The 24,059-nt window shown below is 40.5% G+C and overlaps 1 protein-coding gene across 1 annotated transcript in view; it reads right to left on the reverse strand.

Annotated features, from left to right (window-relative positions):
• xpo5 (exportin 5) overlaps positions 1–24,059 on the reverse strand; it is a 53,383-nt gene that overhangs the window by 16,979 nt on the left and 12,345 nt on the right. The window contains exons 19-21 of the mRNA XM_080848478.1: positions 21,183–21,382; positions 20,978–21,077; positions 13,122–13,303 (exon numbers count right to left, since the gene is read on the reverse strand). Of these exons, the coding sequence (XP_080704604.1) occupies positions 13,122–13,303; positions 20,978–21,077; positions 21,183–21,382 (482 nt within the window). The remainder of the gene's footprint in view (positions 1–13,121; positions 13,304–20,977; positions 21,078–21,182; positions 21,383–24,059) is intronic.

The raw sequence follows: 24,059 nt of genomic DNA on the forward strand, positions 1-24,059 counted from the left end.
CCAATTCAGCGAAGAGGAATTTTCTTTCCTGGTTCGTTGAAACACGCCCCATAATCACAGCCCAATTGTCCGGTCTCAGACTCATATTCTGACTAGAATTATGAGTATGACATCGTCAGGCTAAAGATTTACAAAAAGTCACTAAAAATTGTCAATTTTGGGGCAGTCACCAAAGAGTTAGCGGATCAAGTCATGAATGGGTCAAAATTAAAGCTGAGAAAATGAGGATTCAGTGGATGTTTAAAGCATGTATCTACTTCTTATAATCACGGAGAAATTAATCGAAACGTATTAGGTGTGTTTGATGTCTCCTAACGCCAGCCCAGCTGTGTCACGTAGGCTAGCATAGTAGCCTAATTACCATTCATTGATTGTGTAAACTGTTATATTGTAGCTTGTAAATTTAATAAAGGCTGCTATTAGCTCTACAGTGTTTTATAGCTAAAAACGTTAAAGTGACTGTTTCTGTTAAGGTCAAGGTGTGCAAGGAGACGTGTTCCAGACTGTGTTCAAGTCTAACAGAGCAAAGAAAGCTTCAGCTCTTTAAAGAGTTTAATGCTGTCTCTTACGAGAGGCAGCAGGCTATCATTCTTTCTGGTTTGGAGCAGGTAAGCGAACTACACGTGCAACACAAATAGGTCCATGAAATAACAAACGTGTTACATAAAAGAGAAGCAACCGGCCCTTAAGACTTAGCCTATATACACAAGTTGCTCCTCTTTGGAATAGGGGAAGCTCTGATAAGTTATAGCGAGCTATCTGGCTACAACTTAGCCTAAATATAGAATTGAAACAAAAGCAAGACACTAACTCTGTAACGTAACGGCACATTACGATTTTAATTACAGTAGGATATGTACAAAAACGAATAGAAACCTACTGTAGGATATTGCTCACAAATATATGATAATTTGAGCTGCAACTTGCCTTGCCTCTCGACTTCACCTGTCATTGCCAAGACGAACGTTAACATCCTTGAACTTGAAACTCTCCAATCGCAACACATGCTGTCAATCAAAAAGAGTTCAGCTGTATCATTCATTCCCATAGAAGTCGGGATTCCCCGGTTATGACGATTTTGTGGCGGTTGTCCAATAAATATCTAGCTTTTTTGCATTTTCAGTTCACTAAGACTGCACATATGCCTGATCACTGTAAATGTTACATTTTGTGAGGATGGATGACGGATGATGGGCATCATGTAGGCCTAGGCCCTAAAAGGCACACACATTGGTTATTCATTCTCCCAACCAAAACATACTTACCGTAAATCCTCCAATTGTGGCCGGGGCTTTATTTGGGGCAGGCTTGTAATTAGGGGCAGGCCTTTATTTCTTACTTATCTTCTGTTATAGAATTGTATTATTTAAATAATGGGCATAATTGCAGTAGGCTAATATAATGCATTGTATATGCGTTCAACACTGCCTGCACATCGCGTAGCGCTTTATGTGCGGTGTCAACGTACACAGAAACATCGGAGTTAACGTCTCTACTGTCAGTGACGGAGGAAAAGATTTCCAAAGCCTTGATTTTAATCATTTTTCTAGACACTGTATTATGCTTACCGCGGACTGAAAAGAGCTGGTTTGATATCCAGCCTAACTTTCTTTCTACAGCCACCTGCTAGTCGTAGCCTATTGCATTCGTCTCGGGTCAATGTCAAATTTCTTTGCTGCTTTTTCTCCCGAATGGTCTTCAGCAATCAGCATACACCATCTCTTTGAATTTAATATCAAAGTTACGTAAGTCTACTACTGCTTTATGATCCCTTCTGGAAAAAGTAACCTAGCCAACTAAACCGACAACAGTAGGCTATACGATACGTGCATTTAGGCTAAACCATAACAAATTGCCACGTCCCCGGCTACTATCTGGAGCCCGGCTTCTAATTGAATCCCGGCCTTTATTTGAGGATTTACGGTAATTGCCTTAACTTGACAGCTCTACACAACCGCTAGCCTGCGACACTATGGTAAATGTTTTTTTACTTTACTTTTACCTCTAGCACAAGGTGAATCGCAGACGACCACGTGGGCCTGACACTGAAGTTCCTAAGAGGAGGTACACCTTTAAGTACCATGTCCAACAAGGAGGCAAAAGACTGAGCGTTTGTAAGCTCACATTTATGTCAGTCTTTCAACTGACCAACAGTCGCCTACAGCCAAGTTTTATATAGCCTTATGTTTTCCATTTAACTTTTCATTAAATGCATGCTTTTAATGAGATACATTTTCCATAACATATTTACTTAAAGTTACTTATATTTGAAAAGGTTATTCAAGAAAAGTTAGGCAGTCAGACTGAGGGAACAGAGCAGGTAGCTGAAGTCAGATCTCCATTAGAGGACTTAAGAGGAAAGCATAAGAACAGGTAAGTTATTATCCAAGCCTAGTCTAAGTGTTATCGTGAAAGACTTCATATATTGGTTCACGTTCGCTCAATCACTGAACCTGATTCAATGTGCTGCTATATTGTTGTTCTGCCCGCCATCAGCTACAGCAAGACGTTTAAAAGAACAAGATTATAAAGAATATGCTATTGGTGGCATTAATGCATAAACTGTCTATTATAACAATATAGATGTGTACATGGCTAGATTAATTATTTATACAAGGGACATGGGTTGACTACAATATATATGGACGTGTGTGCAATCAATGGTTCATATTACGTTCGGAAAGTTTGCGATTTCAAAAAAAGTCCTGTTTGATGTCTATAATTTCAGCTGTGGCAGTGGGGAAATGTATTGACCAGTGCGTCATAGCAATGCTTCGAGTACCTGTGTGAATATTTGTGAAGGCTGAGATATATCAACTGCTGATACTATAACTGTTTGAAATGATCCGGTGCCAATATTTGCAATGTTTACCAACTGATTGAATGGAATGTGATCTCCGGTTGGAGGGTTAGATGTCGTCTCTGATCTGGTCCAGTAATTGAAGTATTGCGTGGCTGGTTAACCTGTACCGTCTAATGATTTCTGGTTCGCTTAATTGAAAAAGTGTTATACGAGTTGAAGAAATTATTTCTGTGCGCTGCCTCTGTCTATGTCTTCGCCTTGCTCTTATTACTGCTGCCATATCAACGTATTCAGACTCAGTGGAAATGCGCTTCCTTGTTAAGACGTGCTTTTATGAGGCGGAGAATTATCCTGCAAATTGGAGACGTGCGCTCGACAGGCAGTTTAGTAAATACCACGCATGACATCATTAGGCGCACTTACCTTGTCTCCTCCCATGTAAATTGCGCCTCACACGCCTACGTTACCACCCACCTCCACGTTACCTCCCCTGTTCACACCCACAGGCGTTAATATGCGCTGCGGCCCCTTAGTAAATACCGTTTTATGTTTACGACCGCTATTTTACGCCAGAAATGGGCGCAATCCTGTTAGTAAATCAGGTCCATGGAGTGTGAGAGAAAGTAGAGTGAGAGTGATAGAGAGAAAGAAGGAGGGAGAGAAAAAAAGTATAGTATGGAAGGTGTCTATTAATATTCCTAGTTATACAGTTAAATGGAGAGTTACAGAGAGAAGAGGACCCTTGGAGGCTTGCTGCAGGTGTCAGTGAAGCACAGGTGCAAGGCAGTTTAATTACCCTATTATGATGTCATAATGGCCCAATGTAAGTCAATGGGAAAATTTAGATTCGTTTTTCTTTAATAACTTAAAAAGTATAAAGTTTTGAAAAGTGAAAAATACATAGCATAAGTGTCCTTTACAAGACCTACGTGACAAAGTTTGAACGAAGTTTCTAAGTTAAGCGGTTCGAACTGAATTAATCGCAGAAAAAGGTAAGAAGAATAAAGGCTGATTCATGCTTCATTACGTAAGAGTAAGCGCAAGCGCAAGAGGCCGCGCAAGCCCCTTGCGCGACCCTTGCGCGACTTCTTACGTCTTGCGTGCGTCGGCCCTTTTTTCTAGACTTGCGTCATTTTTTACGTAAGCCCTTACGCGAGCCTCGCAGCCTGCATTCTATCAACGAATGATACGAGATGAGGTTACTAAAATATTCTGCATGTCTACTCAGTTTTACAGTGCTTCCCAAGTAAAGGTTTGAAAAGAACTTCAAGCTTCAGACTTTCTGTTAGGGAACCTGTTATCTATCTGCAGAGCAAATGTCAGGCTCATACAAAAACATTAACGTGAATTACTTGATGCTAATACCTAGCGCGGTGTCTATAGGATTTTCCATATACGTTAGCATTAAGCTAACGTATTTTCTACCAAAGTAAAACATGCAATACTATGTGATTGTTTGTAGAAAACAAATGTTACGTGATGAGATTACTCAAGTGTAGTCTGCATGTCTGCTCAGTTTAACAGTGCTACCCAAGCAAAGGTTTGAAAAGAACTTCAAGCTTCAGACTTTCTGTTAGGGAAACAGCTTTCTATCTGCCAAGCAAATGGCAGGCTCATGACAACACGCGCAACCTTTGGGAGCATGAACTGCACCGAGTAAATTTTGTGCAACCGTTAACCCCCAACGCTGAACCAAGCAGCCGCCTTAAGAAGAAAATGCCTAGGAATAACAATACAGGGCATTTCATGCACTGTAATAATAAACTAGAAAATGCATTTCCTGAAGGAAATACCAGTGCATGAAATGCAAAGGTTAAGAAAGGAAGAAGAAAAGAAAGAAGAGTGAAGAAAGAAAGAAGAGTGGAAGAAGAAAAGAAAGAAGAGTGAAGAAAGGAAAGAAGAGTGAAAGAAGGAAATAATAGTTGAAGGAAAGAAGAAAGGAAAGAAGAGTGAAAGAAGGAAAGAAGAAAGGAGAGTGAAGAAAGGAAAGAAAAGTGAAAGAAGGAAAGAAGAGTGGAAGAAGGAAAGAAGAAAGGAAAGAAGAGTGGAAGAAGGAAAGAAGAGTGGAAAAGAAAAAGAGAGTGAAAATATTGAAAAAAGGAGATAAAAATGGAGTGAAGAAGAGAGATTGAGTGTGAGAGAAAGTAGACTGAGAGGGATAGAGAGAAAGATGGAGAGATGGAGAGAAAAAAAAGTAGAGAATGGAAGGTGTCTTAATGTTCCTAGTTACAGTTAAATTGAGAGGGACAGAGAAGAGGTTCCTTTGATTTGGTGCAGCTGTCAGTGAAGCACAGGTGCAAGCCAGTTTAAAGACCCTATTATGATGTCATAATGGCCCAATGTAAGTCAATGGGAAAATTTAGATTCGTTTTTATTTAATATCTTAAAAAGTATAAAGTTTAGAAAAGTGAAAAATACATAGCATAAGTGTCCTTTACAAGACCTACGCGACAAAGTTTGAATGAAGTTTCTACGTTAAGCGGTTCGGGCTGAATTAATCGCAGAAAAAGGTAACAAGAATAAGAAGAAGAAGAAGCCTAGGAATAACAATACAGGGCATTTCATGCACTGTAACTAGAAAATGCATTTCCTGAAGGAGATACCAGTGCATGAAATGCAAAAGTTAGGAAAGGAAGAAGAAAAGAAGAGTGAAAGAAGGAAAGAAGAGTGGAAGAAGGAAAGAAGAAAGGAGAGAAGAGTGAAGAAAGGAGAGAAGAGAGGAAGAAGGAAAGAAGAGTAAAAGAAGGAAAGAAAGAAGAGTGAGGAAAGGAAAGAAAAGAAGAGTGGAAGAAGAAAAGAAAGAAGAGTGAAGAAAGGAAAGAAGAGTGAAAGAAGGAAATCATAGTTGAAGAAGGAAAGAAAAGTGAAAGAAGAGTGGAAGAAGGAAAGAAGAGTGGAAGAAGGAAAGAAGAGTGAAAGAGAAAAAGAGAGTGAAAATATTGAAAAAAGGAGATAAAAATGGAGTGAAGAAGAGAGATTGAGTGTGAGAGAAAGTAGACTGAGAGGGATAGAGAGAAAGATGAGAGAGATGGAGAGAAAAAAAGTAGAAAATGGAAGGTGTCTTAATGTTCCTAGTTACAGTTAAATTGAGAGGGACAGAGAGAGAAGAGGTTCCTTTGATTTGGCGCAGGTGTCAGTGAAGCACAGGTGCAAGCCAGTTTAAAGACCCTATTATGATGTCATAATGGCCCTATGTAAGTCAATGGGAGAAATTTATATTAGTTTTTCTTTAATATCTTAAAAACTATAAAGTTTAGAAAAGTGAAAAATACATAGCATAAGTGTCCTTTACAAGACCTACGCGACGAAGTTTGAATGAAGTTTCTACGTTAAGCGGTTCGGGCTGAATTAATCGCAGAAAAAGGTAACAAGAATAAGAAGAAGAAGAAGAAGAAGAAGCCTAGGAATAACAATACAGGGCATTTCATGCACTGTAATAATATAGGTATTTATGTATGGATGTATGTATTTATTGATTAAATGAATGAATGGTGTGAGTATTTATGCACTCTCTAAGTGAGGTTGGTGTTAAATAAAAAAAATTGAAAGAATGAAGTGCTTATTTTTTTTTTTTGTGATCAAATGTTTTTTATTTTTTATAACAATGAATTCATACAGGAAGAGCAAAAAAGCAAAACATACATATTAAATGTAAATAAGTCCATATAAGTGGCCAGAAAATCAAGGAGACAAGAAAATAAAAACAACATAATAAAAATACACATACACCAATATATGGAGGACAGAAAAGAGACAAGAGACAGACATACATGACATACAGACATAGGGACATAGACAAATGGATGGGACTTAACTAAAATATCTTTGGATTAAGGCTTAGGTTTACACCCTTTCTTTCAAAGAAACAGCAATACTGTGCCAAGTAGCTAAAGTTTTCTCTGAAGCACCATTAATTCGAGCTGTTGACAGCTCCAGGTATATAACGTCCAAAAAGTAAAGGGACCAGGCTTTGATTGACATAGAGTGAGGCGGTTTCCAACGTGTTGCAATCATTTTCTTGGCAGCAGTCAGTCCAGCAAAAATTACACGCTTTTGGGTTTTAGACAGTTTTAAGCTAGACAAGTCATTCAAAATCAACATCTTCACAGTAGGAGGCACAGTAACATTAGTCAAGGTAGATAATTTGGATGCAACTTGGTTCCAAAATAACCTGGCCGGAGGGCAGTCCCATATCATATGAAGATATGTGCCCTGCACCTTCAGTGGACATAAGGTACACAGGGGGTCATTGACAAACTTCATGTGGTGCAATCTGACAGGGGTGAGATACGTCCTATGTATAAAGTTGTAATGAATTTGCTGGTGATCTGGATTGCGTGACACTTGAGAGATGTCAGACCACACATCGTGCCAATCAAATTCTTCATCTAATTCTGGGCAGTCTCTTTCCCAGACCCGTTCCACAGGAAGTGTAAAGCGGTCAGGTATCACCAAAAACTGATAGAGTTTGGAGACCATACCTTTGGTTTTAGTCTGTAATGTAAAAAGTTGCCGAACAGGGTGAGTGGGTAAACGGTCCTGCCAAGGGACACCGTACGCTTTGAGCGCTACAGGTCAGAATAAAAGGTTTGAAATGTTTTGTTTATTTCAATAGGCTCAGTAGTGATATCACCGTCCTCAGTTTTAATGGCAGGTATATCTGAGAAAAACTCACTTGTTCTAATTTTCATGGCAAGCAGATGACTAGGTCTAGCGCCATGGAAATAATATCGCTGTCTTGTCCTGTGGATTTGAAATTCAGATTTTTGCTTTAAAATATTATTAATTTCTTTTCGGACCAATGAACGCTCTAAAGCCACTTGATCTGAGAATTTGAGCTGCAGAATAGAATCGAGCCTGGTGAATTCAGCTTCCAGGTTCTCTAGCTGTAGAGACCTGGCTTTCCGCATATTAGAGGAGAAAAATACTGTATTACTCCTAATGAAACCCTTTATCGCGTCCCATAAAACTCTGGGGTCATCTACTGAACCAGCATTTAGGTCTGTAAAAAACTTTAATTCTGAAATGAACTGAGCTGTAAAGGATTCATTTTTTAATAAAGATGTATTAAAGCGCCATCTAGCTGCACGCTTGGATAGACTGCCCAGTGTGGTGGAGCAAAAGATGCCTTTGTGGTCAGATAAAGCAATTGGAAGTAACACTGCCTTATCGATACTATGAAAAAGTTGAGGGGATGCAAAAAGAAAGTCAATTCTGGAAAATGATTTGTGTCTTCCTGAGAAAAAGGTATAGTCTTTAGAGGATGGATTAACTGTCCGCCAGATGTCTTTAAGGCCCAAACTATCAGCCCATGATTTAAGAGAGTTAGTGGCGTGGCCCTGCTCCCTTGAGGCTGTTGCGTTAGATCGATCAACAACTGGGTCCCACACGGCATTGAAATCTGCGCCAACAACGAAAGGATAATCAGTCAATTCTAACATTTCAGTTGTGAGGGTATTGTAGAAAGCACTGTCAAAAATATTTGGAGCATACGCGGAGATAAGTGCAATTTTTCTAGCATGAAATTCTACTTTAGTGATTACAATCCTGCCTGCATCGTCTGCCCAAGATGATAGCACCTTAAGGGGGAGATTCCGTTTAGCTACTATGGCCACACCCTTCGTCTTAGAGGTGGCAGCAGAAAATGCTATGGTACGATAAAATCTATTTGCCAGACGCCCGGCATCTGCGCGTAGTAGGTGTGTTTCCTGTAGCAAGGCTATGTCAACTTTCTTATTCTTCAGTACCCTCAAAGTGCTTGCACGTTTATGTGGAGCATTCAATCCGCCACAGTTCCAAACCAAAAACGTTAGTTCACCCATTATCAAAAATGGATAGCTCAGAGTGTTGATACGTTACTGAACACATATCACGATCGCCTTCAATTTCCTTAAAAAACAATAACATTGCATCCAAAGTTAAGTCCCTAGTTACACAAAACATATACGACGTAGAAAAACAGTAACACATATTAAAATAAATGAGGGGGGGCGCGAGGGGAAATAACATTAATCTTAGCATAGGTCTGTGATCAAGGTTGGATATGGGGCAGCTAAAGGCACCAGCCCGAAATAGCACTACTAGCAAACACAGTAACTAGTTTCGATTCACAACGGATCAGATAACAAAAGTATTGAGAGCAGAACACAATGACTATAACACATAGTCCTAAATATTAAGCAAACCACAAACAAACATACCATGAACATTCAATAGCTGAACAGCACCGTAAATGTTGAAACAAGCTTACCGCCTTATTTTGATCAAACGGATTAGCCGTCTAGTTTAGCAGGTCCAAGCAAGAAGAAAATGATTCCGATAGAAAGCAGGTAAATACAGAAGAAGAAAAACACAGTGTGGAAGTTCATTGCAGAGTAAACCATTGGGTCACATTTGCAGAGGATCCAAGCTCCACAGGTAGTTATTGCGGGAAAGCGATGTCATCATGCTCCCAACGGTCTCCGACTTTGATCCACTTAATGGCCACTGTAGGGGTTATCCGTCGTGTTGGCGGGGTCTGGCTGTGGTCGCAGCATTGATGGAAGCAGCAGAATTCACGTAGTCTTCAGCCTCCCTTGGTGAGGTGAATGATCTGTACTGTGCACCCTCCTTGATTTTCAGCGTTGCTGGATAAAGTAGGAAAAAGTCCAGACACTTGTTCCGAGCTGTATCCATAGCTTGATGGAATGCTTGACGGCGCTTGACAGTGAAGTTGCTGTAGTCCGGAGAGAAACGGACTTTCCGGCCATCAACCATAAAGCGGGTCTTTTTTAGCAGCACGCAAAATGGCCTGTCTTGTAGTATAGCGGAGAACATTGAAAATCAGAGTACGACTGTCACCCCGTTTAGCGTCACCGTAGATTCGATGAGCACTCATTACTTCAACAGGCACGTCTGCAAGAGCAGGGAACCATTTATGGAGGGAGTGTGTGAGGTAGTGGATAGCATTAGAGCCCTCCAGTCTCTCTTTCAGCCCAATGACCCGAATGTTGCATCTTCGACTTCTATCCTCCATATCTGCCATCTTCAGCTCTAGTTCCCCAAAAGCTTGGTCATGGCCATCAAGAGCGCTGCAGTTGTTCTCCACCTTACATTTGAGTTTATCCACATCTGATTTCACGTTGCTTATGCTAGCAGTTAGCGATGCTAGTTCAGTATGGATAGCACTTAGCTTCTGGACATTCTCCATTCCCACCTGTTGGATCTGGGCAAGGCGAGGCTCGAAGTAGCTTTTTTGCTTCTCCATTAAAGATTCGACGATGGAATCAATGTCCTGTTTAGAAACTTTGTTCTTCGAAGCCATAGTGGATAAATTAACTTTGGTAAGCACGAATGAGTGCAATTCTGATACTAGTTACTATAATAAAATCAACAATTCGGCAAGGCTGGGCTAGGAGCTAAGGACTTAGGCTGCCATCTTGTCCAGCTGATCACGTCAAGTGCTTATTTCTTTAAGGCTCTGTTACTGTATTAAAACTAAGATAAAGGAATTAGATCTCCAGTGGTTTGAATTGATATGATGAATTGGACTTATACCGTTCTTCCACATTCCATAAATGTAAATTGCTGTAACTGTCTATTTTGAAGATTGACACTGAAAAATGTTATCTCAATAGAATTGGGAAGCTTTTGTTGTCTATCTTCAAGTAAAAAGAAATATATTATATAATGTTCACAGGCCAAATAATAAAAAAAAAGTTCTTATTTGAAATTTGAAAATATGGACTTATATGGTTCTTCGTCTCAAGGACTCACTTAATACTAGCAGCAAGCTTAAAGATAGCAACAGTTAGCAAACAAATGCTTCTTGCTAGCGCAGGACTATAAAGCTAGCTAGTAGCTAATTATGTTCCTGGAATAAATAAAGTGATTGTGGGTAAAATGCCACAATCACCACTAGTATTTAATCATAACAGCTTTAATGGGTGCCGTTACTTCGGTTCGTCACTAAATATCATTTGTCATATGGAGCTAAAGAGTAAGGCTAGTTCCATGGCAATGTTCTGAAAGCCCATTATTCCTTCCAATTATTTAAGCACATAACAGCCCGCTGTTCCGAAATTGTGAGCACAGCAACGTGAACCAACCATCTGCCGGTGATGCGCCGGTGATGTCCTCCGCACGAATGGTTCCCCGTATTCAAAACCAGAGTAGGCTAAATTAACAAATATTGCCTAGGAAAAGTGATATGCGTGATAGCCAAGTGAGCGTCTCGGCTGTGTGGTCAAAATTACTTACAGACAACTGGAGTGGTACTGCAGATTTATTAACGATATCGGGAGCATTGTTACAAGCAATCCATGTTCATGAAATGTCCCACAACAATGCCCATCAGTCTCTGGTCAAACCCATCTCTTATACCTAAAACCCTCCCTCGGACTAATACACTGTGGCCACCTTGTCCTCCACTATAGATAAGAGTATTTATATAGGATCCCCTTACCCCAAGCCTTGAATAACTCTATTAGCTCATCAAACCTTACCCAACAGGTCAGACAGAATACATACGCCCCTGCAGACCGGCTCCAGAGCAACACCAGCATCGCCCGCGCCGCCCTGCTCCCCATCCTGGGCCCCCAACTCAGTCATCATCCCCTTGACGACTTCTCCCGCTTGATGTGACGACCCCCACCCTGGTCATCGGCAGCTCCATGGTCCGAGATGTCCACACCCCCCCCTTCAACAAGCGGCCCCTTCAAGGTCCACTGCCTCCCCGGAGCCAGGCGTGTTCCAATCGCTGTTGGATGTGGAACTTCCCTCCCCACCCCCACCACTCTGCACGTAGTCTCTCTACCTGGTCTACCTAGAGAAACCCTCGGCCAACCGCACCCACCGCCACTGCATTGCCGTACACCTACTCTACCCAATACCCTATGCTAGCATTTATGTACAATATACATTATTGCCTCCACCGAATTGTTTCTCTGTCCCTACATCCCCTACCCCTGTAACAGTAACCCTATTGCCACAGTAATCTGGTCTTGTCTGTATCATGTATTTACCACCAGATGTATGTACACATATGTCCAGTGACCAAATGCTGGCTGTGTATTGCCCCTGTTGCTTCCTTTCCCCTTCTGCCACACTACCCTTCCCCTTCCCCCCTTCCCCCCGTCCCACCTTCCTGTCTCCACCCGGCCGACCTCAAGCAGATGGGTCCCCCCTTATGTGCCGTGGTTCTGCTCAAGGTTTCTTCCTGCCTAACAGGGAGTTTTTTCTTGCCCCTGTTGCCGCTGTGCATGCACTAAGGGGGTTCAGGCTCTGGGCTCTGTTAAGCGCCGAGAGGCAATTGTATTGTTATGGCGCTATACAAATAAAATTGAATTGAATTGAATTGAATTGAATGGCCACACTCAGTTACCAATTCAATTGATGTTATACTAAGGAATCCTATACTAACCTACTTAATTAAATGTGAAACATATATTTTTTATCCCACAGCTGCTGTGTGTGATTTGTGCAACTTAAACTAGTTTGAGTGACGTGACTATGACAGAGAGAGTCTGAAAAGCCTCAACGCTCAGGACCAATCAGAGAAGAGCCCGTCCTCCATTAGCTCCCGCCCACATAGGGCCAAAACTATTCTTGCGAGCACAAAATCAGCCTCCACGCGAGGAGGTAAAGTCTTTACGCGAGGATATGAGAAATTCGAGAGAGAACATGTCAGTCTCTGCGCTCGCAGTGGTTGAATTTTATACATCAGATGCTAAAATTGAGAGCGCAGACGAAATTCACGCTCGCAAAAAACCTGAAAGTTGCTCGAATAGATATTTATCGCGCGTGCAAGTTTTGGCACTAATCTGACGCCATAGTATCACGTCGGTCAAAGTAAACCAGAATGGCGCCCTCCGCGTTGGTAAGCAGGAGGCCAAATCATGACACATTTTTGCTTATTTCTCGAGTTACTGCAAATATTCTATTCATTAAATAATATTAAGTTGACCCCAAATTCGTTTGAATGAGTCATTATATTCGTATCGCCGTATTTCCACTACATTTTCGTATTTGTACGGATCAATTCGTACATCACTGCAATAAGCTGGAGCTCAGCTTAGCATGGCATGTTGCTAATGACTTACAGGTTAAGGTTTTCAGGCGGAACTCGCACCTGTGAAATTTGGTTCCGCATCACATTCATCAGTCTAGGCTACCGCTTATTTTCTGTGCAACTACATGCAGCGAACCATAACCTCTGTACCATGAAGGTACAGGTGAATACACGTACCGTTACACCCCTTGTATTAAAAGCCACTAAACACAAACTCTTAACACTGCACAGTGCTGAAGATAAAATGGTGATTTATAAGATTGCACTCACCTGATGAGTCCCAGGAGATTGGGTAGAAGTGCCAAGACCTGAGTGGTGCAGGGGTTCCGGTAGATAGGGTCTCCATTAGCGCTTTGGCCCACCAAAAACCCCCCTGAGTGGGCCTTTTGGGGATCCCCTGGCCAGCGGGCACGCTTCACCACACCCATCAGTGTATATACACAAAAACTGATCTGATGGATCAGGAAAGAGAGGGACAAAAAAAAACGTATTATTATTAGATATTAAATAACTGCATAAACCATTTACAGAAGACTCATTTTTATAGTACATCAGTCTCTTAATGTCATAAGTCAAATTATGCTGATCTATTATATACTATACTTTTATTCTTTTGTGTAGTATTTTCAGCAAAAAAACCTATTTAATATTACATTTTAATTTGTTATAAATTGTGCTGAAAGAGCTGATGAGGTTGAAAAGCATGACCGCCCCTCTAGACCAGGGTTTCCCAACCCATGGGCCGCGGCCCCCGCAAAAAGGTTTCTGATTTATTTTTTTTCCCCATTGGTGGGCCGCGGAGCGAGTAACTGATTTTAAATTGAGAACAATATTAACCTTTCAGAACGTAGCGTCACACCGGTGTGACAGCAGCCAATTTTCCGCAAAGACGTACCGGTATACGGGTGTGACAGAATGTGGCGACAGGAGCGTTCCAAAAGCCGCGTAACAATAAGCCTGTGTGGGGGTTACTAACTTCGCTAACGTGAGCTAACATTGTACATTGAGCCACCTTCATCCATTATGCCTCTTAAAATCGTCTTCTTAAAAATTATGCCTTCTAAAATCGTCAGTATAATTTTGTTTACTATATGTAGACTTACTATATTTGTGTGGTCCACGTCCAATTGTACATGACAAAGTTACAAAGTTTGCAAGTATAGGGAAGACATGATCTCCGGTACAAGACAAGCACAACAAGTGTTTTTTTTCATGAAACTTGTATTAATCCCCGTAGGGAAATAATGGTAAATTAAATATACATAACTGAAAATAACATGTATGGTACATTACTCAATGTTCAGCCAAACATCAATTCCAACGACATCTCGATATGAAAACCAGCATCGCAGCGGGAATATACCATACATGAAATGCTTCACTAGCTGACTAGCTTAGAGGCATATGCTCCTCAGGATACGCATAATTGTAGTCTCATCATTGATGCAGACAAACTGCGCAGACACCTTTTCATATTACAATCACTTGTCACTGACAAATCATATTAGCGCACTATCAGCGCATCCACATCATGCAACAGTTTGAAAAAAATAACGACACACTGATACCTGCATCGCATTCATTCATTTATTACAGAAAAACAAGTAGCGTAAACGTAAACTCACAAAACTAAATAAACATGACAAGAAATGTTGAAAGGAGGCAACAGCTCACTGATGATAAAATTCGGGACATCTTCACCAGCTGAAACACACAGAAATACCAGTCTGTTAGTGTAATGGCCAAAATGTAAAGACACGTACATGCATAAACCTACGGTACAAACACTGTTCATCGCTAAGCATAGATAAGTTGATGTCTCAACACAGTCATCGAATGAAAACCTGTTCATGAGTGAATGTGTGTCCGTGTGTGCTTGAGTTTGTTTGTGCGTGTGTGTGTCCATGAGCACATAAAAGTAATTGGCCTCTTTTAAAAATAAATGTTTCTGGTTTCTTGAAATATTCAAATAGTTTGCTATAGAGTTGTACACACTTTTTGTCATTTAGCCTAACTTTTACTCAAAATCACTGTTAGACATGTATCATGTTCCCAAAATCTACACTAAACTGCCTTCTATTTGATATTGACTACATTAACTTCGCAAAGTAATACACTGATATGTGGTATCTGTGCACAAAAATAAGGTAATTTCACCTCAACTTCTCGTTTGCCTCATCTGACTAGCCCTGGATTTGCGCAAAAAAAATAATTGGCTATTGTTGTTGAATCGACTGAATTAGACGTTCACTTTCTGGAGTATATTTCCACGTTATTTTCACATCTAGCTAGCGCTATTGGCCTACAGTTCGACATCGATTGTATTCACATTTGTATTGTTTTGCATTCACGCGATTGCATTGCATTTACACATCACATCACATCACATCACATCACATCACATCACATCACATCACATCACATCACATCACATCACATCACATCACCTCATATTCCGCTAACTAGCTCTATTGACCTACAAACGGTTTGACATCGATTTTTATAGCCTAATTTATAACTCTGATGTTTTCTGGATATCATAAAGAAAGAAATTATAAGGTCACTTACCCTTTGTTGAATCCATGTGAGGAAAGGAAATAGTCATTGACAATCATCAACTGTTGGGCCAGGTGATGACAAATTCACGTGAGACTGGCTGGTAACTACTGCCACGACGTTATCACCGCTACAAACGTGCCGGCACCTGTCGGCCTATGGTGTTACGATGACGTCACACGGTTGACAAAGAAGCACTTGTTGATTAGTCTGATATTTGTTAAATATTTTTAATGAATAGCCTACACTACTGCCTGCAGTCAGTTAAGGCAGGAGCGACCGAGATGGTAGTGAAAGATGGAGAGAGCTGAGGGATTGTTTGGCGGAAAGTTTCTGTTTAAGAGGCAGAATGACGGAACAATCGACAAATCTAAAGTTGTATGTAACATTTGTCAAGCTGAATTTAGCGGTCACAGAAGCAACTCGTCTTTAAGTTATCACCTTAATGCAAAGCACCCGACAGAAAGCAACCCCAGGTAAGATGGTTGCCAACCCACACTCCACAACGTTTCTAGGAAAATAACTAGACCAGTCTGTGAAAAGGTTACCAATGCTGTATCAGTTTGGGTTGGTGGTGACTGTCGGCTCTTCAACATAGTTGAAGGCTGTGGGGTGACTGAGGTGTTCCGAATTGCTTCAGGGGATAATTGTTATGATTTACCGTCGAGTGGCAGCATTGTGTTTCGCATATATTCCTTGCTTGACGGCGAGAGAGTACGAAAAAAATGCCATTAAACAACAGTGTCTAAAATACACGCTGTCTGAAGTGATTACTCGTAAATTTATAGGATTCCACGGACGTCAGTAAAGTTGCATTCGTACTGTTTGTGCGTTATCATTGGAGTGGATATGCTTTTCTGTGGACAGCTACCAACTCAGACGACTGCCCAGGAATGATGGTGCTATTTATGTTGATAATAGATTGCAGCCACAGATTTAATTCACTATTTAAATTATTCTAAACATTATATTGACCTATTTGAAGTATTTGTTTGCATGTCTGAAGCATCACCTATTTTAATTAGCCCTAGCTGAGTGGTCTTGTTTGCATGTTCCACTTGTTTTGAGTACATGCTATCTTTTGGGTCTTTTCTGGTTTGATTTCCTTGCTTGTTTGCTGTGCACAAATAGGCCAACTGCAATTCAATTCTCTGTGAGTATTTATGTTGTTTTCTGGTGCACAATACAATTTTGATGCAATATCTAGAGTAAGATTTTCTTTTATTTATTTGTAGGCTTCCACCTGTGGCAGGTGCTAAAAGGCTTTTAGCTAGGATTTTTTGAGGGGGGGTCCATTTTGTAATTGAACCTAACGCAGCGAAGCCCCGGTGACCCAGCAAAACTAGGGGGCTCTGGGGGCATGGTCCCCCATAAGATTTTTTTTGAAAATAACCTTTTAAATAGTGTCCTCTAGTGGGTTTAAGGAAGGTAAATTAACAAATTTAGATTTATTATATGGCATAAACATATTGAAGACATCCGCTGAGATTCCGTTTTGGATATGTGTGAAGCAGGAGCACCCTGACCTGGGAGAGAAAGCTTAGGAGCAGCTATACCCTTTGCCTCCACATATTTATGTGAGAACTCCTTCTCTGCATTGACTGTGATCAAAACAAAGCAGAGAAACAGACTGTGCCTGAAGAGAGCCTAATCACAGCAGTTGCCTCCCTTTTTTGAAAATAACCTTTTAAATAGTGTCCTCTAGTGGGTTTTAGTAAGAGAAATTAACAAATGTAGATTTAAAATATGGCACAAAAATAAACATATTGAAGACATCTGCTGAGATAGGTGCTAATTATAGTTAATGTCAGATATCCTCTGTTCAATTTTCAAACTCCCTCACTATATGACTTTTTTTGCTCGAGCAATATTCCATGACAAATGATACGATGCCAACGTGACCGTTTCAGAGAACTTCGTACATAAAAAAAAAAGCAGAGTCTGTTTCTCTGACTGACGTTTCAATTCAAAGTATGTACCTTGTGCTTGCACAGCTCTGTGCCTTTAGGAACTCCTGGGCTATGTTAGCATTGTGTGTGGAGAGAAGGCGCTGTCAGGCGCTCCAAGTTTGAGGCTTTAAAATGCGACAGTGACGTCTGGCATATTAAGCAGAGGGGTTTTCCATTTCGCTCCGCAAATAATTCCTTCCATTCAGGCAAGAACGTGCGGTGTTTATCTTCATATTTTCGTTTAGCTTTACGGTTTGCTGGATCCATGGCATTCTTTCAGTAGCTACTGCTAGTCTGGCTAGTAACTCTCTGCGACTGGGTGCACACATTAGAATGTTTCATGTTTGGAACATTAACGTTACTTGAAGACATCTCTCAAGATCGCGTGATGACACAATATACATGAATAAATACCCCATTCAAATCGGACAGCTTTTTGTCTGTATTTCGTGCAAAATATGCATTTTAGATGTTTATTTTACAATATGAAAATTCTGTACACCAAGAGAAAAGTCAGTGAGCACTCGCACTGGAGCCGAGCCACACGTCAGCCGGCAAAGAGATGCATGCGGCTCGCCACCCCTAATAGCGGTAAACTGTTGTTTTACGTGTTACAACGTGATTACGCTCATTAACGTTTGAACAATGATGAGAGTTATTGTGAACACGTTTAAAAAAAGTTTGACTGAGTGAAAAAAGGGACGAAAAACTTAAGGCGTCTGTAGGGCGTCGGCCTAAAAGTACTGCGTCCAATTTCTTATTATTTTAGAACAGTGCGTCCAAAAGACGCACGGACGCATACCTAGCTAAAAGCCTGGGTGCTGATGTTGCTTTTTCTCACAAATAACAATTGCTTTTTAATTAGAATTAATGGATTATAGATTCAATTAGCCTAATGGAATATAGATTCCCTAAAATAAGCGGGGTGTCTGTTGGGCCCTGACCTGTCACAAATCCGAAAAGTTGGGCCTCGGAGTCGAAAAGGTTGGGAACCCTTGCTCTAGACAATATTTTGTCCTGCCCCATAGTACAATTGTTCACTGTTCCAAGATTCGCAGCAACCCTATTGTGTTTGTTTTTGTTCTTAGGGGTCAAACCAACAGAGCTGCTAGATCCTTTTTGTTTTTGTTCTCATGATTTAGGGGTCCAGGCTAGGGCTGAACGATTAATTGCATTTGCGGTTTAATCGCGATATGATGAAACGCGATTTTCAAACCGCAACTTATATAAAAACCGCAAAAAAAAAAAAAATTAAAATTATTTTTATTTTTTTAAGATGGAACATTTTGCACAGTGATTAAAGCAGCATAACGGATCACTTGCTAATCACTAACGAGATGCTAGTGGCTCAAACTAGCGAAATCTCCTGAAATGTGCTTACTTTGACCTATAACCAACCTGTAAGTCAACAACTGTCCTAACACAGTCAAACATCAAGCAAGTGCAACCAGGGGCGCAGATAGGATTTTTGAACTGGGGGGGACCAATCTGTCAGCAAATGATTCCAACTCAATTCGTGCCAGCGCGGCAGTCCAGACTATTCTCATTTGTAGTTCCACGTTGGTGGAATGAACTGCCTAGCTAGCACTACCAGAACAGGGGCGTCCCTAACTACCTTTAAGAAGCTCTTGAAGACCCAACTCTTCATAGAGCACCTCCTGTCCTTCCTTTCCACTCTCCCTACAAGGACCATAGCAAAACTGATTGATTTGTGTAAACCTGTTCATTTAGTGTTAGTGTTAGTCCTCAATTACTGTTAAATAAATAATTGATGCACCAAAGTTATATTCCCTAAATAAAGGTACCAGTAAATTGCCAAAGACCTCTAAGTAGAAACCCAGATTAGTGAAACTGAAATGTCATAGTTACTGCTAAGTTTGCTAGTACCTCTGCTAATGTTACTTAGTTAGCAAGTACATCTCTGGCTGACCCCTGACCGACACATTGTTGCAAATTGTACGTATATTATTTATATAATAATGATTATATATGAAATAGATGATAAACAATGCTACTTACAAGAAACACCGTTTGTCAACCGCTTGCCGGCTGGCTTGCGTGGCGTGTAGGCTATGCAACTAAACGTTTGTTCATATGTTCTTCCTCCCTTTTTAAAATATTTGTCCCGTGTCTGTTGGTCACAGTGAAAAACATTGCCGGTGACAGCTCCAGCCGGGGACAGGCCACCAAAAACGGGGACGTCTGGTCACCCTACAATGCTGTTATTTTACATTAAGCCTAGGCAGAAAAATCACCAGCTCAGCTGGTAGACAGTTGTATATGATCACTATGGTTACCACTACAGGCACAGGCGGACCATTAATGAAAGGGAGCGAGCCAAACTTTTAGATTTTAAGCAACCTAACGAACGGGGCTACTTATGTCATCTCCATGACAGCCAGGATAACGCCAAGCCTAAAAGCACAAACACCAGCTCTAAAAAGACTTAAAATGAGCATAATACTAGTTGTATTTACAACAGTGTTGTAGTACTTTGTGTGGCCAACGTTACACACGCTAGCATCACCTAATCAGCTGTGCAGTTATTAACGGATTAACGGATAAGCTACTTACTAGTTCGGCAGACAGTAAAAACCAGGCGGCTTCAGGCACACCTACGTAACGCAGTCATTTGCCTACGGACCCTGGTATGGCAATGGCACAGAGGCGATTCTCCATATTAAAAGTCATTGTAGCGTCCCAATTTTCAAAGCTGTTATTTTAAGGTAAGGCCTAACCCTGAAGAACAATTACTGCATAATGCCACTTTAAAAAGTGCATGCCTTGTGTTTATACTTGACTTTGTTTAAATAACTTAAATGCACAGTGGCAAAGCCACTGATTTGTTTCTGTAATGAGCAGGTAAATACAAATGTAAAATGTGGGAAAGAATATTTCACACTAAATGTATTTAATATTGTGTCATATTTAAATCATTCAGTACGTTTTGTTGGAAGAAAAAAGAGGATAACATTTAAAAAAATCACGTATCGAATCGCAATCGCAATATTTTGGGGAAAAATCGCAATTAGAATATTTTCCCAAATAGTTCAGCCCTAGTCCAGGCAGAAAAGTTGCCAAGGAAGCCTGATGTAACTTATGTTTAGGGGTCCAAGCAGACCAGCAGTGGGAACCCTATTGTTCTTGTTTTAAGTATTCTAAACATCTCAAATTCCCGACATGAATACATTTGGGCTACGGAGAGCACATGCTGTGCTGTGTAAGAGGGCCTTAACAGATCCTGGATACAGCATGCAACGCATGTTGTGGCTGTTGCCAGCCAGTTCTGCACTGCTGTGTATCCTGCCACCCTTGCTATCCTTGTTTAACATAACTTCTCATGCACAATGTCAGCCAACCAAGTGAATCTGCTATGTCTCTGATTCCTTCCCCTTCCCTTTCTCTTTGATCTGTCAAACTGTTTATGAATCATTCTTAATTTCCCTGCTTCTGGGCTTCCCAACATATTCCCTCCCCTGTTATGCAGACTATAGTATTAAATGTCGATCCATTGCTCACACAGTTCATTTGTTCAAGTGGTGCCAAAGAATATACACATTTATATGGACATACCTTAATACTTACAAACTAAAAGTTGGCTCACAATCAATGCATGCTTACCCGTGAGCGACTGATGCCAAACTGATCCTCACTGCTGGGGTCATTGATGACCTGATCGGCACCAACGTGAGCCAGAAATAGAGCTGGGTCCCACAGAACACTGTTTAACAGTTATAAGGCTGGTTAGGAAGGTGTTGCAGATGTGACAGTGATTCAAGTTTGGAGAGCAATGACAGTCACAACACAAGCATAGGTGCACACACACCTACTCATCTCCTTCGAGAGCCAGTGGGTTCTGACTGGAGCCATCAGCTCTTCCAGAAAAGCCTCTTGCTTACTGAAGTCTGTAAACTGGTTACTGATCAGAACCAGCGCTTCCATCAGGGCACACTTTTCCATCTGAGTCAGTAGCAGCTCATTGCAGAACAGCTTCTTCACATGTGAGTAGAGCATGTCGAAGCATGGCTAAAGACACAAACACAACACAGAAAAATATAGTATAAATACACCACAAAAGCTTAGGGTTTAAGAACTGCCAATCTGATACCGTTTTGGCTGCAGCTACTACAATAGGAATCATCATTCTCCAGCGTTTTCCTGTTTCTCAGACATTTCTGGCTCTATCCAGCTAGCTACACTAAGCTAGCTATGAACAAGCTTATATTTCAAGCTAAGGTTAGCCATTTGTTAGCTGGAACATCTGGTTTATAACAAAGCTGGCGGCATGTATAAAAGGTACCATTTTATGTTGAATATTTACAGTAACAAAATATCAAGTCTTGCTGCATTCATAGGCTGGATTTGGGGAGGGTGTAGATTCAATAGATGACATGAAATACATGCCAGGTTATCAACATTAGCATATCTCTGATAAAGAGCTAATACAGTGCCTTGCATAAGTTCTCACCCCCTTGGATGTTTTACCCTTTTATTGCTTTTATAAATCAGTCATGGTCAATATAAGTTGGCTTTTTGGACAAAAGAAATCACAAAATATCCCTCTTTAATGTCAAAGTGAAAACAGATGTCTACACGGTTATGTAAATTAAATTAAAATATGTAATGAAAATAAGTGATTGCATAAGTATTCACCCCCTTTAAATAGACTGACCTAATTCAACAGAGGTCCAGCCAATTGGTGTTAGAAGTCTCACAATTAGTGAAATGGGGATCAGTGTGCAGTGAAACGAAAGGCAGTGACAGTGTGATAATCCCGGACCAAAACCCTAAAGACAGAATATCAATTTAAGTATTATCAAGTAAATTATTAATTTCGTTTTTATGGGGCAATAGCTGTGAATGGGATTGGATACGTTTTGTCAGTTGAAAGCTGACCAATAGACAGAATCTCTTTCCGTCTCATCACACGTTTTAATTCAAATCCTTGTCGTTTTCAACAATGGCTGCAGCAGGGTATGTGAGGCAAGACTGCTGACAGTCAATATGCTAATAAAAGCCTTTCGCACCTCTGTCAACGGGAGGTGAGAATAAATGCTTAACACATCGCCCCATAGACATGTATAGGTAGACACCGCCTCCACTGCTTCTCGGTGAAACGCGTCGCCGCCATTTTGGGAAAGGTGCTCTCTGCCGTCAGAGGTCTGTCAGACGTGTCAAACTAGCGCAAGTTGCCAGGAGCTGCGGTTTATCTGGATAAAAATCACGATAACCTTTTACATTTCGCAACCAATTTCATGGAGTATTCAAGGGTTTATGCTCTACGTGAAGTGTGTGAAAAAGATTTGCCTCTACGTTACTTTGAATCTCGCTAGTCAAATCGCCAGTCATACATGTGCATGGGTCTATAATAAACGCTCGTGCATTTTGAAAATACTGAGAAGATCTATAAACTATCGAAATAGTGCTTCTTTAGTTACTACGTATTGACCATCATTAAGAGAAAGAGCATACATCAAATAGTGAGAAACTGGCAGTCAGTGTGTTTTTCATAGTTTAATAGTTCCTTTTCAAGTATGTGCATTAAGAAACCTTGAACAGTGCAATTGGCAATACACAGTTATTTCACAAATCAACATTAGGCTACAAAAAAAATCTATATATTTCTATAGCAGTAAAAATATACACATCTCAATATATACATAGCCTACACATCTCAATAGTTGAACTGTAATATAAATAACATAGCATATATATAATACAATATAATATAATGACTCAGTATAATGTGCAATGGAATAACATATGATATATATAATATGTGATACAATATAATATATTTTAAGTATAAGTATATATTCATATTATAAATATATATATATATATGTACATTTGTACAATTTGACATAATATACAATCATGCTCTTAACATTTTCAGATCTATGCAGTGCAATTGACACAATATATAATTGTGAAATAACTGTGTATTGCCAATTGCACTGTTCAAGGTTTCTTAATGCACATACTTGAAAAGGAATTAAACTATGAAAAACACACTGACTGCCAGTTTCTCACTATTTGATGTATGCTCTTTCTCTTAATGATGGTCACTACTAGTAACTAAAGAAGCACTATTTCGATAGTTTATAGATCTTCTCAGTATTTTCAAAATGCACGAGTTTTGAAAGAAAAGTGAGCGTTTATCATAGTGACCCATGCACATGTATGACTGGCGATTTGACTAGCGAGATTCAAAGTAACGTAGAGGCAAATCTTTTTCACACACTTCACGTAGAGCATAAACCTTTGAATACTCCATGAAATTGGTTGCGAAATGTAAAAGGTTATCGTGATTTTTATCCAGAAAAACCGCAGCTCCTGGCAACTTGCGCTTGTTTGACACGTCTGACAGACCTCTGACGGCAGAGAGCACCTTTCCCAAAATGGCGGCGACGCGTTTCGCCGAGGCAACGGGCTGAAGCAGTGGAGGCGGTGTCTATCTATACATGTCTATGCATCGCCCCCCCTGCCCTTGCGCGTTCCTTCACGGGAATTTCCTTTCATATGCGGTAGACGGATATTTCTGGGGAATGTCCGCGATCGACCCGGAATGCTGATCATTCGCGGCTGTATCACAGCGTGTACGGGCCCAATAATCTTAGTTTTCGTGCAGTGGTGGCTCTCTTCCATGAAGCTTTGATCGGTGAAGAAATAATTTTAAAATTTAAATTTTAAAATACTTTTA

Source organism: Sprattus sprattus (genome assembly GCF_963457725.1).
Source record: "Sprattus sprattus genome assembly, chromosome: 12".
NCBI classification, from domain to species: Eukaryota; Metazoa; Chordata; class Actinopteri; order Clupeiformes; family Clupeidae; genus Sprattus; species Sprattus sprattus.